At 48.0% G+C, this 13,244-nt stretch overlaps 1 protein-coding gene across 2 annotated transcripts in view; it reads left to right on the top strand.

Moving 5' to 3' along the window:
- ZFHX3 (zinc finger homeobox 3) overlaps window positions 1-13,244 on the top strand; it is a 308,538-nt gene that overhangs the window by 277,442 nt on the left and 17,852 nt on the right. For both annotated transcript variants that reach the window (XM_027847585.1, XM_027847584.1), the window contains exons 8-9: window positions 3,884-3,986; window positions 5,670-11,144. In XM_027847585.1, the coding sequence (XP_027703386.1) occupies window positions 3,884-3,986; window positions 5,670-11,144 (5,578 nt within the window). The remainder of the gene's footprint in view (window positions 1-3,883; window positions 3,987-5,669; window positions 11,145-13,244) is intronic.

Raw genomic sequence — 13,244 nt, 5'->3', positions numbered from 1 at the left:
CCCTTAGTTCTCTTTACACAGCATAGTAGATGTCAAAAGTATAGACAGACATACTGATATATTCTTAGAAGTTATTTTTAAAATTAGTCCCTCCTATCAGCTTTGTGTTGTCATATTCCCCTTTGCCTAAAAGGGAAGGCAGAATTGTAATTGTAGTTCTTGGAGGTTTCCGTTTAATTTGGGATTGGTTAATTTAGGTTTTATGCCAGAAGCGAATTCAAGGAAGCCCAGGTATTTGTGTAACTATGCCATGGGTTCTCATAAGCATGTCCCAGACCTCCAGTGAGAAGAGACTTTCAAGGTCTGGGCCCTATATTATTCTCCCACTGCTTCTGTCTTCTCTTTGGCAAACTGTTGCTGAGCCAGACAGGTCCCTACTTGTAGTTGGTTGGTTAAGCGTGCTTTGACTAGGAGGAAGGCAGACAATGTTAGTGAAAACCTATACTGGCCACTTTTCCTTGATTTTTGTCAGAGAAAAGAGATGCTCTTTGGAGAAATAGGGGTAAGCAGGCTTAATTTTTAAGGTACTCAAGAATAAGGCTTCCAAAATACGGAATCGAGAGTAAATTGGCAGAGGAGGAAGAAATGAGAACAGGGGGTACAACATTTGTGCGTTTGAAAGTGGAACTGGCTGCCACAAACGCATTTCTAGAGACATCTTCATCCACTGTCTCTTTGCTCAGAGGCATACACAAAACTACCCAAAGAGTATCTCTGTACTCCTCTCCCCTTCCCTTGGGCATCTTTCTCTTGGCCTCCTGGGAATTTCCTGCCTGTTACAATCTCATATACCAAACCATTTTTTTCCCCCAGGGGCAGGGAGGGAAGAGTATACTGCATATATGAAGATACAGGTAGATAAAGGTAATTACTTAAACACATATAGGGCAAGACTTATTGGTTTGGAGGCCCCAATTAAGATGCAGAAGAGCATGTGAGGTTGATGATTATATTTCGGGGAGAGCTAATTGACGGAAGGTGAAGGCAGACAAAGGACTTCTGCTTACTGCCTTCTTGAATCCCAATCAGGAATTATGATTAAAGACTCCACGAGACAACAGAGGGCTGATGAATTGGTGTCTCTTTTTTTTTTTTCTTTTTTTGCCGTCATTCACACTTGATTGACTTCAACCTTTCAAGTGCAAAAGTCTCTCTTTTTCATTATTATTCATAGCCATCTGAGTTTTTCTAATTAAAGTGTATGAAAACAATTACTGATCCGTCGTACTGAGTCTGTTAGTGGGGATGTCTGCCTTACTGTAATGTGTATAAAAAGCTCACAGTTTTCTATAATGATGTGCAGCTGAGGTGTTAGATAATTTTATTCTTTTTTACTCTGTAGGGTTTTTTTTTGTATTTCTCATGATTTATTTTTCATAATTCCTAAAGATCCCAGGAAAGGACTGATCCTGCAGCTTCAACTAAGAAGGGGCAGGAGGGAATATTCATTTTCTTTCTCTTTCTCTCCAACTCACCCCCCCTACACACACACACATACCCCATTCCCCACCCCGTCTTCTGAAGCTGGTTACTATAAATTAATCGGTGACCTTTCACTTCTTGGATTCCCACTGGACTCCCCAGCCACACTGGTCAGAAATGCCTTCTATTAAAAATAAAATAGATGGAATGAGTTTGGCATTCTCAGCGCCATTGATTCATCAACCCCTGGACTTAACCAGCTGCTGTTTACATGTTGTATTAAGGGGGTGCAGATGTCTGTAAGAGACAGAAATGCTGTCTCATGCAGTCTTACTCACCTGTACTGCACCTGTTCTTTGGTAAGCAGGATTCTCAGAACTCCTTAGCCTCAGTGTGTGTCATTTGGTGAACACAGACTTTGGTGTCTACCTCTCTCATAACATGACAGGTGTCCCTCACTGAGCTATATCTTCTTAGTGCCCATAAGGTCATTACCTGGCTTTTCTCCAAATGTTTAGTATTTTAGCTATAACCTAAAGAGAGATTTTGGTGATTGCAATGAATGTCAGCTATTTGGAGAATGGCTCAAGTCTTCAGAACCAGTAGTAATTTATACATTGAATACCAACATTGATCTCTAGGTATTGTCCCAGCGGAAGACGCAGGCATATAGAGATTGGACTGAGACAGGATCTGTGATTTCATTGGCGTTAATTGTTTCTCAATAAGGAAATGCCTTCTCCCAATCCAGGTCAGGACCTCCCCTGCAATTTATAGAGAGCTATCTATGGCCAAGTTGTCAAACCCAAATAAAAATGAGGCCACTGGAACTGTACCGAGAGATCCCTGCTAAAGTATATTGACATTGAAAAACCATACATTCACATTATCTACGTCCTATTGCATTTTTGCATATTTTGTTAAATATTTCCCAATTGTGTTTTAATCCAGGGCATTTGATTAACACTTCTGGTCAGAGATTAAGTGGCTTGGCCAGGGTCACATGATCAGTTTCTGTCAAAGGCAGAATTTGAACTCAGCTCATCCTGACTTCAAAGCCTACTCTTCCTCCACTCCACCAGCTTGCCTCTCATGTGAAGATGACTTGGTTGAAATATTTTGTCCTGCTAAGTGGTTATGAGTGCCAAATAAAACAGATGATGATTATTTCATTTATTCTTTATCTTCAAATTATTTTTATATTTAGAATACATAAATATATTAAAATTTTGTATTTTTTTATTTTTATAATATATAAATATGTACTTTTATTTTACATATAGGATTTATAAATATAAAAATTTCTACTTGTATGTTTTATAAATGTATAAAAATATTCTCCTAAACCCATCTTTCTGGCTGTTGTAGAAAAAGTGGGAAAGTTTTCTGGTTACATTAGAAAAACATGCTAACCCCGACTTGTTTTTGTTGTATACCAGCAGGCAAAGGTGAGGGAACCTGGTGTGTGACCACGCCTGCAAGTCAAATTGGGCATCCCTCCTGTTAAAACTGGAGAACATGAGTTGTCATGTTGGACGTTGTTGTGAGACACTCTGGGGTTCTCAACCCCGAGGACCAGTGCGTGTGGCAAGGTGGTGGGAAAGGCCAAAGCAGAGAGGGGAACCCGATGGAGAATAGTGACTCTTTTGATCCAAGCCAGTTGACTGAGCCCCATGGTGTTTAAGGCCAATGGCTGCTAGCAGGGTCAGGTCCTCCCCTGCTGGCGATATTCCACAGGGCTGGCTCGCTGGCGGCAGCATCAGACACGGCCTTCTGATGTCTTCTGCCCATGGCAACCCTTCAAGGAGAAATCCTTGACTTGAGGGAGGCGTGTGAAGTGTTCCTTCTCTCTTGATCTGAGTGTGTAAAGGGTTACAAAACGTTGTTTTCCTGGAAAATCTGCCAACTTGTCTCCCTGTCCTCATCCTTCCCTTTGTTCCCCTTTCTTCTCACTCTTACCCTTTCCTTCCCTCTCTTATTCCCCTCCTTTTCTTGCCTGAATACATTTTGAAAACAGTACTACAATGCTCCCTGCTTCAAGATTACAGTGTACTTTACTAGGTATGATTTAATTAGGGCCCTTATTATGTTTTCAGCAGCTTAAGGTGGGCCTTTCAACTTATCTACCTAATTGGCTGCACAAGAAGTTTCACAACCCATGACAAAACATTGTCAGTGATCAAAGTCAAAATTCTGCATAAAGGAAAAATATTAATAATAAGATTATTCTTCAAGTATGCACTGCTAATTATGTCCAGAATATAACCGTAGAAACACTTTTGACTGATGCGAGCTTTGTCTAATAAACATGAATCTTCAGTGAGCTATGAAAAGTGACACCTCCGCCTTCACACTGGGGAAGGCTAACTTTGCTTATTAAAGAATTTTTAAACGTCTTCCCATTTTGTTTCCCCTTCCTCCTCATTTGACTCTCGTCATTCCTCTGTCTCTCCGGCCTCAGGTGACAACCCCCGAGATGATGATGCCCAGCAGCATGTTTCTCCCGACTGCTATTCCAGACAGAGATGGCAGCTCCAACCCGGAAGAGGCAGGAAAGCAGCCTGGTCAGTTTCCTCATTCTTGACTTCCTAGAATTGACATAAAATCAAATCCTAAGCCAAAAGCAGCGTCCTCTGAGGTCTGGAGGATCATTTCTGGTCCACAGAGCTAAACCTGTTGAGGAAATGGGACTATCGTGTTGGCTTGGCTGCCTTTTGCCTTTGACATTATCTGTCTCTCGCACTGGCGTTTATTTGTACTTTATTCATATAGTTTAAAGATGAGAGACAGACCAACGGATGGACAGACAGATAATGGAATTTTGGTATTGTTCTCTGCTTTAAGTGGATGTGATCAGCTTTGTGACCCAAGTATTTTGAAATGGGCATTAACAAAGAATCCGGAGGGGCACACTGTGTGTGTGTGTATGTGCTTGTCCATGTGCAGCTGTTTTAAACGAGACCCAGTTGATGAACCATGTAGCTTGAGCTTCTGAGATCCCATAATGAAACTCTGAGCCTGGTAGCACTAGGTGACTAGATGTCATTTTCATAAGGAATTGTCCCCTATAGGCCAGTGGACTACATGAAATGACTTTGAATGTTTAAAGATTCAGTTTTGCTTCTCAAGGGTGAAGTTTTACTTCCCTCTGGTAAAGAATAGAAGGTCTCTACAGATATCTTCTTGTAGGAATTTATACTTCTTCCTGTTTGTGGGTATCTCCAGCTTTGTGGCTAAGGAGAGATCTTTAGCTTATCACCCTTTCTGCCTTTCACCCCTCAAGAGAGCCAAGTAGAGTCTAAATGATCTTATTTAAGAGGCAAGCCTAATAAATGAATTCACCACAACCAAAACATCTAGTAACATCACAACATCATCAGCCAACCTGAGATAATCAACTTTCCCTGCCTAATGTGGAGAAACACTGAGAAGATCTTTTTTTTTTTTTCCCCCAAAGAGAGTGAAGGTATTTGTAAGTATTACTGCCCCCAAGATGCAATAGAAAATGAATTCTGTCAGGGACTACTCTCTGTTCCATTGCAGAGACTTAGAGAATTGTCTTGTGAGAATAGATGGTTTGATGGTAGATTATCCTGGGCATCAAAAAATTCAACGACCAGATTTTAACCAACATTAGAGTAGCTTAAAAGAGAATTTTTTTTCCCTGACTTTATGTAGGATAGCAATGCCATCCACTTTATAGGTGGGTTGGCTTTCCGCTTTAAAAGAGAAAAATAATGCAGTAAAATATTCTCAAATTGAACAGAAATTATATGCCAAACCCAGTGTGATTTGACTGAGTTTTTAAGAATCAACATTAATTTTCCCTTTGAAAGTTTTCTGGGACTTATGTGGGAAAAAAAAAAAAAAAGATCCAGACCAAAATCAGTAGCTATTTCAGCCCCAAGGCGATGAAGGCTAAAGAAATAAAGGATTGTTTCAGTGTGCCTCGAACTTCTGGATCGATTCTTAGGTTTATCACATATGTTAAAAAGGTCTGTTGTAAACGTTTTCATTAGTTCTTTTACTCCTATTTATGTCTTGCTTTATAAGATATGCTTCAAAAGCAATAAAGCCACATTTTTAAGAAGAGTTGCTCTTTTAAACTGGCTTTCCCCGCCCCTTCCTTGATCACGTTGCATTAATAAGCTGTTATTACAGTGGAAAACTCTAGCTGACATTTCTAATGTATTGTTTTTGTTTTTTTGTTTTTTCATCTCTCTTTGGGGGTTTGATGTGCTTCATAGAAACCTCAGAGGATCTGGGGAAGAGCGTCCTGCCGTCAGAGAGCATGGAACACAGTGGAGAGCCAAAGCCCTCCCCCGCTGACCCAAGCTCTGCACGCGAGGAATCGGGCTTCCTCTGCTGGAAGAAGGGATGCAACCAAGTCTTCAAAACCTCTTCAGCCCTTCAGACGCATTTCAATGAGGTCCACGCAAAGAGGCCTCAGCTGCCCGTGTCCGACCGCCACGTGTACAAGTACCGCTGTAATCAGTGCAGCCTGGCCTTCAAGACTGTGGAGAAACTTCAGCTCCATTCTCAGTACCACGTCATCAGGGCGGCCACCATGTGCTGCCTCTGCCAGCGCAGTTTTCGGACTTTCCAGGCCTTGAAAAAGCATCTGGAGACGAGCCACCTGGAGCTGAGTGAGGCGGACATCCAGCAGCTTTACAGCGGCCTCCTGGTCAACGGAGACCTCCTGGCCATGGGCGACCCGTCCCTGGCGGAAGACCACACCATCATCGTGGAGGAGGATAAGGAAGAGGAGAGCGACTTGGAAGACAAGCAGAGCCCCGCTGGCAGCGATTCCGGGTCGGTCCAAGAGGATTCTGGCTCGGAACCAAAGAGGGCTCTTCCTTTCAGAAAAGGCCCAAATTTCACGATGGAAAAGTTTCTGGATCCTTCCCGCCCTTACAAATGTACAGTCTGCAAGGAGTCTTTCACCCAAAAGAACATTCTGTTGGTTCACTACAATTCCGTCTCCCATCTGCACAAGTTAAAGAGAGCCCTCCAGGAGTCCGCGACGGGTCAGCCCGAGCCGACCAGTAGCCCAGACAACAAGCCTTTTAAGTGTAACACCTGCAACGTGGCCTACAGCCAGAGCTCCACCCTGGAGATCCACATGAGGTCCGTGCTGCATCAGACCAAGGCTCGGGCGGCAAAGCTGGAGGCCGCGGGGGGCAGCGGGGCCAGCAACGGCACAGGGAACAGCAGCAACAGCGTCCCTCTGGGAGCTTCCGCACTGAGTCCGGTCCACACGAGTGGGGGCAGCAGCGCCTTCCCCACGACCAGCACGGGCGGCGCCGGCACCGGCCCCAGCGCCAGTCTGCTCGGCCAGGCAACAAGCGATGGTGCCGGCATGCCACCCCTTGGGAATCCCGGAGCAGCCAGCATCGCCTCCCCTTCGGAGCCCAAGGAGGTCAACCGCAAGAAGCTGGCGGATATGATCGCCTCCAGGCAGCAGCAGCAGCAGCAGCAGCAGCAGCAGCAGGCCCAGACGCTGGCCCAGGCCCAGGCCCAGGCCCAAGCCCAGGCTCAGGCCCACCTGCAGCAGGAGCTGCAGCAGCAGGCGGCCCTCATCCAGTCTCAGCTGTTTAACCCCGCCCTCCTGCCTCACTTCCCCATGACCACGGAGACCTTGCTCCAGCTCCAGCAGCAGCAGCATCTCCTCTTCCCGTTCTTCATCCCCAGCGCCGAGTTCCAGCTCAACCCGGACGTGAGCCTGCCTGTCACAAGCGGGGCAAGCCTGATGCTGACAGGGACTGGCCCCACCCTGCTGGAAGACCTGAAGGCTCAGGTCCAGATCCCGCAGCAGAGCCACCAGCAGATCCTGCAGCAGCAGCAACAGAGCCAACTCTCCCTGTCCCAGACGCACACGTCTCTCCTCCCGCAGGGCCAGCACCCGGAGAGGAAGAACAAGGCCGTGGTCAAGGAGAAAGACAAAGAGGGCCAGAGGGAAAGGGAAACCGTGGAGAGGGCGGATGGGAACGCGGGCTCTAAGGAATCCCCGCCGGACCCCTTGAAGCCCAAAGACAAGAAAGACTCGGCGCCAGGAGGTGGTTCGGAATCGTCGATGCTCCCGCCGCGCATTGCCTCGGACGCGAGGGGCAATGCCACCAAGGCCTTGCTGGAGAACTTCGGCTTTGAGCTGGTTATCCAGTATAACGAGAATAAGCAGAAGGTGCAGAAGAAGAGCGGCAAGGCGGAGGCCGGTGACCGCTTGGAAAAACTGGAGTGTGACTCGTGCGGCAAGCTCTTCTCCAACATCCTGATCCTGAAGAGTCACCAAGAGCACGTTCATCAAAATTACTTTCCCTTTAAGCAGCTGGAGAGGTTTGCCAAGCAGTACAGAGAACACTACGATAAGCTGTACCCGCTGAGGCCGCAGACGCCGGATGCGCCGCCCCCACCCCCGCCGCCGCCGCCGCCTCCGCCCCCGCTGCCCGCGGCCCCTCCTCAGCCAGCTTCTACGCCTACTCTTCCCGCGCCAGCCCCATCTATCGCTTCTCCCACCATCGCACCGGCCCAGCCCTCTGTGCCGCTCACACAGCTCTCTATGCCGATGGAGCTGCCCATCTTCTCACCGCTCATGATGCAGACCATGCCGCTGCAGACGTTGCCAGCCCAGCTGCCCCCTCAGCTCGGTCCCGTCGACCCTCTGCCCGCCGATCTGGCGCAGCTCTACCAACATCAGCTCAATCCCAGCCTGCTCCAGCAGCAGAACAAGAGGCCCCGGACCAGAATCACGGACGACCAGCTCCGCGTCCTCCGGCAGTATTTTGACATCAACAACTCCCCCAGCGAGGAACAAATCAAGGAGATGGCAGACAAGTCCGGACTGCCCCAGAAGGTGATCAAGCATTGGTTCCGGAACACCTTGTTCAAGGAGCGTCAGCGAAACAAGGACTCCCCATACAACTTCAGCAATCCGCCCATCACGAGCCTGGAGGAGCTCAAGATAGACTCGCGGCCCCCTTCCCCGGAACCTCAGAAGCACGAGTACTGGGGGAGCAAGAGATCCTCCCGGACGCGCTTCACGGACTACCAGCTGCGGGTCCTGCAGGACTTCTTCGATGCCAACGCTTACCCAAAGGACGATGAATTCGAGCAGCTTTCCAACTTGCTGAACCTCCCCACCCGAGTCATAGTGGTCTGGTTTCAGAACGCCCGACAGAAGGCCCGGAAAAACTACGAAAACCAGGGAGAGGGCAAGGATGGGGAAAGGCGCGAGCTTACCAACGACAGGTATATCCGAACGAGCAATTTAAACTACCAGTGCAAAAAATGTAACTTAGTCTTTCAACGTATTTTTGATCTTATTAAGCATCAGAAAAAGCTGTGTTACAAAGACGAGGATGAGGACGGGCAGGACGACAGCCAAAACGAGGACTCCTTGGACGCCATGGAACTGCTGACTCCCACCAGTTCCTCCTGCAGCACCCCGATGCCCTCCCAGGCCTACAGCGCCCCGGCCTCATCGGCCAACGCGGCGTCTTCGACCTTTCCGCAGCTCAACACGGAGGCTGACGAGTCCTCCGCCTTCGGCTCGAAAATGGAAGCTACGGATGAGAAACCAAAGCAGCCTGAACCTCCCAGTTCACAGCCAAACCAAACCCAAGAGAAGCAAGTACAACCAAAGCACGAGTCTCAGCAGCAGCCGCAGCAAGACCAGTTGGAACAGAAGACGAGCACAGCCCAGCAGAAGAATCCTCCGCTGTCCTCTCCGGCCCTGCAGCAGCCGCCCCAGCAGGTGCCTCCCCCTCAGTGTTCCCTACCCCAGTCAAGCCCCAGCCCGTCCTCGCAGCTCTCCCATCTGTCTCTCAAGCCTCTTCACACATCCACTCCCCAACAGCTGGCCAACCTACCTCCTCAGCTCATCCCCTACCAGTGTGACCAGTGCAAACTGGCATTCCCCTCCTTTGACCACTGGCAAGAACATCAGCAGCTTCACTTTTTAAGTGCGCAGAACCAGTTCATCCACCCCCAGTTTCTGGACAGGACGCTGGACATGCCTTTCATGCTGTTTGACCCCAGTAACCCACTGCTCGCGAGTCAGCTGCTCTCCGGAGCCCTGCCCCAAGTCCCCGCGAGTTCGGCGACGTCCCCTTCCACGCCAACCTCCACGATGAACACTCTGAAGAGGAAACTGGAGGAGAAGGCCAGTGCTAGCCCTGGGGAAAATGACAGCGGGACAGGAGGAGAGGAGCCTCAGAGAGATAAGCGCTTAAGGACGACCATTACCCCAGAACAGCTGGAAATCCTCTACCAAAAGTACCTGCTGGACTCCAACCCAACCCGGAAGATGCTTGATCACATTGCACATGAAGTGGGCTTGAAAAAGCGTGTGGTGCAAGTTTGGTTTCAGAACACCCGAGCTCGGGAAAGGAAGGGACAGTTTCGGGCTGTTGGCCCCGCCCAGGCCCACAGGCGGTGCCCTTTCTGTAGGGCGCTTTTCAAAGCTAAGACTGCTCTAGAGGCCCACATCCGGTCCCGTCACTGGCACGAAGCCAAAAGAGCCGGCTATAACTTGACTCTGTCTGCAATGCTGTTGGATTGTGATGGCGGGATACAGATGAAAGGAGACATTTTTGACGGAAGCGGCTTTTCCCACTTGCCACCGAGCGGCAGTGATGGCCAGGGTGTCCCCCTCTCTCCGGTGAGTAAAACCATGGAGCTGTCCCCCAGAACTCTGCTTAGCCCTTCCTCCATCAAAGTGGAAGGAATAGAGGACTTTGAAAGTCCCTCCATGTCCTCAGTTAATCTAAACTTTGACCAAACCAAGCTGGACAATGATGACTGCTCCTCTGTCAACACAGCCATCACGGATACCACCACAGGCGACGAAGGCAACGCGGACAATGATAGCGCAACAGGAGTAGCAACTGAAACCAAATCATCATCAGCACCCAACGAGGGGCTGACCAAAGCCGCCATGATGGCAATGTCCGAATATGAAGATCGGTTGTCTTCTGGTCTGGTCAGCCCGGCTCCTAGCTTTTACAGCAAGGAGTATGACAACGAAGGTACAGTGGACTACAGTGAGACGTCCAGCCTTGCTGATCCCTGCTCCCCGAGTCCTGGTGCAAGTGGGTCCGCAGGAAAGTCTGGAGATAGCGGAGATCGGCCAGGGCAGAAACGTTTTCGGACTCAAATGACCAACCTTCAGTTGAAAGTCCTCAAGTCATGCTTTAATGACTACAGGACGCCAACCATGCTGGAGTGTGAGGTCCTGGGCAATGACATTGGACTGCCAAAGAGAGTTGTTCAGGTTTGGTTCCAGAATGCCAGAGCGAAAGAAAAGAAGTCAAAGCTAAGCATGGCCAAGCATTTTGGTATCAACCAAACGAGTTATGAGGGACCCAAAACAGAGTGCACTTTGTGTGGCATCAAGTACAGCGCTCGGCTGTCTGTACGTGACCATATCTTTTCTCAACAGCATATCTCCAAAGTTAAAGACACCATCGGAAGCCAGTTGGACAAGGAGAAGGAGTACTTTGACCCAGCTACCGTACGTCAGTTGATGGCTCAACAAGAGTTGGATCGGATCAAAAAGGCCAATGAGGTTCTTGGACTGGCAGCTCAGCAACCAGGAATGTTTGACAACCCTCCTCTTCAAGCTCTTAACCTCCCCACCGCTTATCCGGCACTACAGGGCATTCCCCCGGTGTTGCTCCCTGGCCTCAACAGCCCGTCATTGCCAAGCTTCACTCCATCCAACACAGGTGGGTTCTGGTACAATCCCTGGGCACTGTTCTTATTCCCTGTCCCTGCATCAGTGACCTGATGAACACGGCTTTCCCCGAACCAGCCTGTCGGGATTGTTTCTCGCAATCACCTCACAGGGTAGGGAGCTTACCTGTCTAGGTGGGCGGACAGGGTTAGAAGAGCCCTTCTGATGTTTCTTCGCTAAGATCTCAGGGTATCAAGAACCATTACAGAGCTCTCCATCCAGGCCATTGGGTTGCCAGTTCTCTCCAAGTGTTTCTCAACCATGAAAGACCCCAGTTATTATTGGTCGATAGGTACCAAAACAGTATGGACGATTTGTTAAATGAAGTGATTTTTCTCACTTGTAGTCCTGATCTTTCCTTGAGAACCAGTTGAAGATTTTCTCACACCAGGAAGATTCTCTCTTTTTAAAATAATGTCCCTTGCTTCTTGGTCTGACTGGTAGCTGCCATCTTAGAAGCGGCCAAGAATCTTAATTCTTTGTGACTAATTTCCTGTTTGACCAGACATCATATGTTAGAGAAGGCAATCAGAATTTCATATCCTACTTCTTGCAACAAAGTACTTACTGAGTGAATGTCCCCTAAAATAACCTTGAGAGATATGATTAGTTCCCTTTGAAGCCCTCTTTCCTTTTCATTATGTTTCATCATTTTCTGTCTTCTTATTTAGTAAGAAATGTAGAATCTGAGATGGAAACATTCTCAGTGGCCAGCTGGTCTGTACAACAAATCCAGCAAAGGGTCAATCCAACCTTTGCTCAAAGAGCTCCATCGGGGAGGAAACTGTCACCTCCCAGTGCCGCCCATTATTCCATTTTGGGGGAGCTCTAGCTATTAGGTTTTACCTTTTGGCTATGAGGGTATGTCATGGACCCCTTTGGCAATCTGGTGAAGCCTATGGATCCCTTCTCAGAATAATTGTTTTAAACCCATAAAATAAAATACTCAGGAGTACCAAAGGAAACCAGGGACGTTAAAATTCAATTATCAAAAATGATGAAGTTCAGGTAAAGAACCCCCGACTTCAGTCAAGCCTAAATCTATGGCTCCCACTTCTAACCAGTGCCCTTTAGCTCTGCCTTCTAGGGTCAAGCAGAAGAAATCTGATCTCTCTTTGACATGATAGCCCTTCAGATACCTGAAGATGTCTGGCATGTCTCTCTCAGTCTTATCTTCTTCAGGATAAACTTTCTCCACTTCCTTCAACCAACCCTTGTCTGGCATCCTGGTTGCTCTCCTGGGTGTTCAGTGGGGTGTTCAGGAGGTGATTGGTGTCCTCCCCAGAGTGGGGAGGCTGGAACTGGACATGGGATTCCAGGTATCTGATCCAGGCAGACAGGTACAGAGGGGCTGCCTCCCCCCATCTGCTTCTAGAAATGATGCCTCTCTTAGCTTTTCTGGCCTCCATCTCACACTGACTTGTATGGAAATCTTTTTAGATTAACTAACCACACCTCCCTCACCTTGTACTTACAACTTTGATTTTTTTTTTTTTAATATAAGACCAACTCCATTGAGTCAGGAAGACTTGAGTTCAGTTGTTCCCTCTAGCATTTCCTGGCTGTAAGACTGTAGACTAGCCTCTTTGCCTCTCATTGCCTCCAGGCAACTCTCTGAGAGTTTTAAGTTATATCCAAATCACTGATCTCCACCCTTAGGGGGAGTCTGACACCCCAGGTACCTTAAGCTGGTAAGATCCCAGATTCATTGGGACCCTTGCCTCCCACACTCTAGTGCTTAGCACAATACCTGACATATAGTCGGTGCTTAATAAATGCTAGGTGACTGACTGACCCCAGATGCTTTCTATTATATATCCCTCATCTGCCTGGTTCCTGGATTTTGTCACTTGAATTTATCTTAATATACAGTACTGTACCACACGCACACCACCTTAACACCTCTCCTTTTCCTTTTGAATGAGATACGAGATACCCTTCAGAGCAGTGTACCAGTCATGAGTTCATTCCACTAAGCCCCAGTGTTGTCTGTGAGGTCAGACACATTTATTTGCTTCCTTGCTTTAAATGTGCTTGCTCTCTCTCTCTCTCTCTCTCTCTCTCTCTCTCTCTCTCTCTCTCTCTCTCTCTC

This window comes from Vombatus ursinus, unplaced genomic scaffold, assembly GCF_900497805.2.
Source record: "Vombatus ursinus unplaced genomic scaffold, bare-nosed wombat genome assembly UNPS02005286.1, whole genome shotgun sequence".
NCBI lineage: Eukaryota > Metazoa > Chordata > Mammalia > Diprotodontia > Vombatidae > Vombatus > Vombatus ursinus.
The sequence above is the reverse complement of the archived record's forward strand: the minus strand, read 5'-3'. Positions and strand labels throughout refer to the sequence as shown.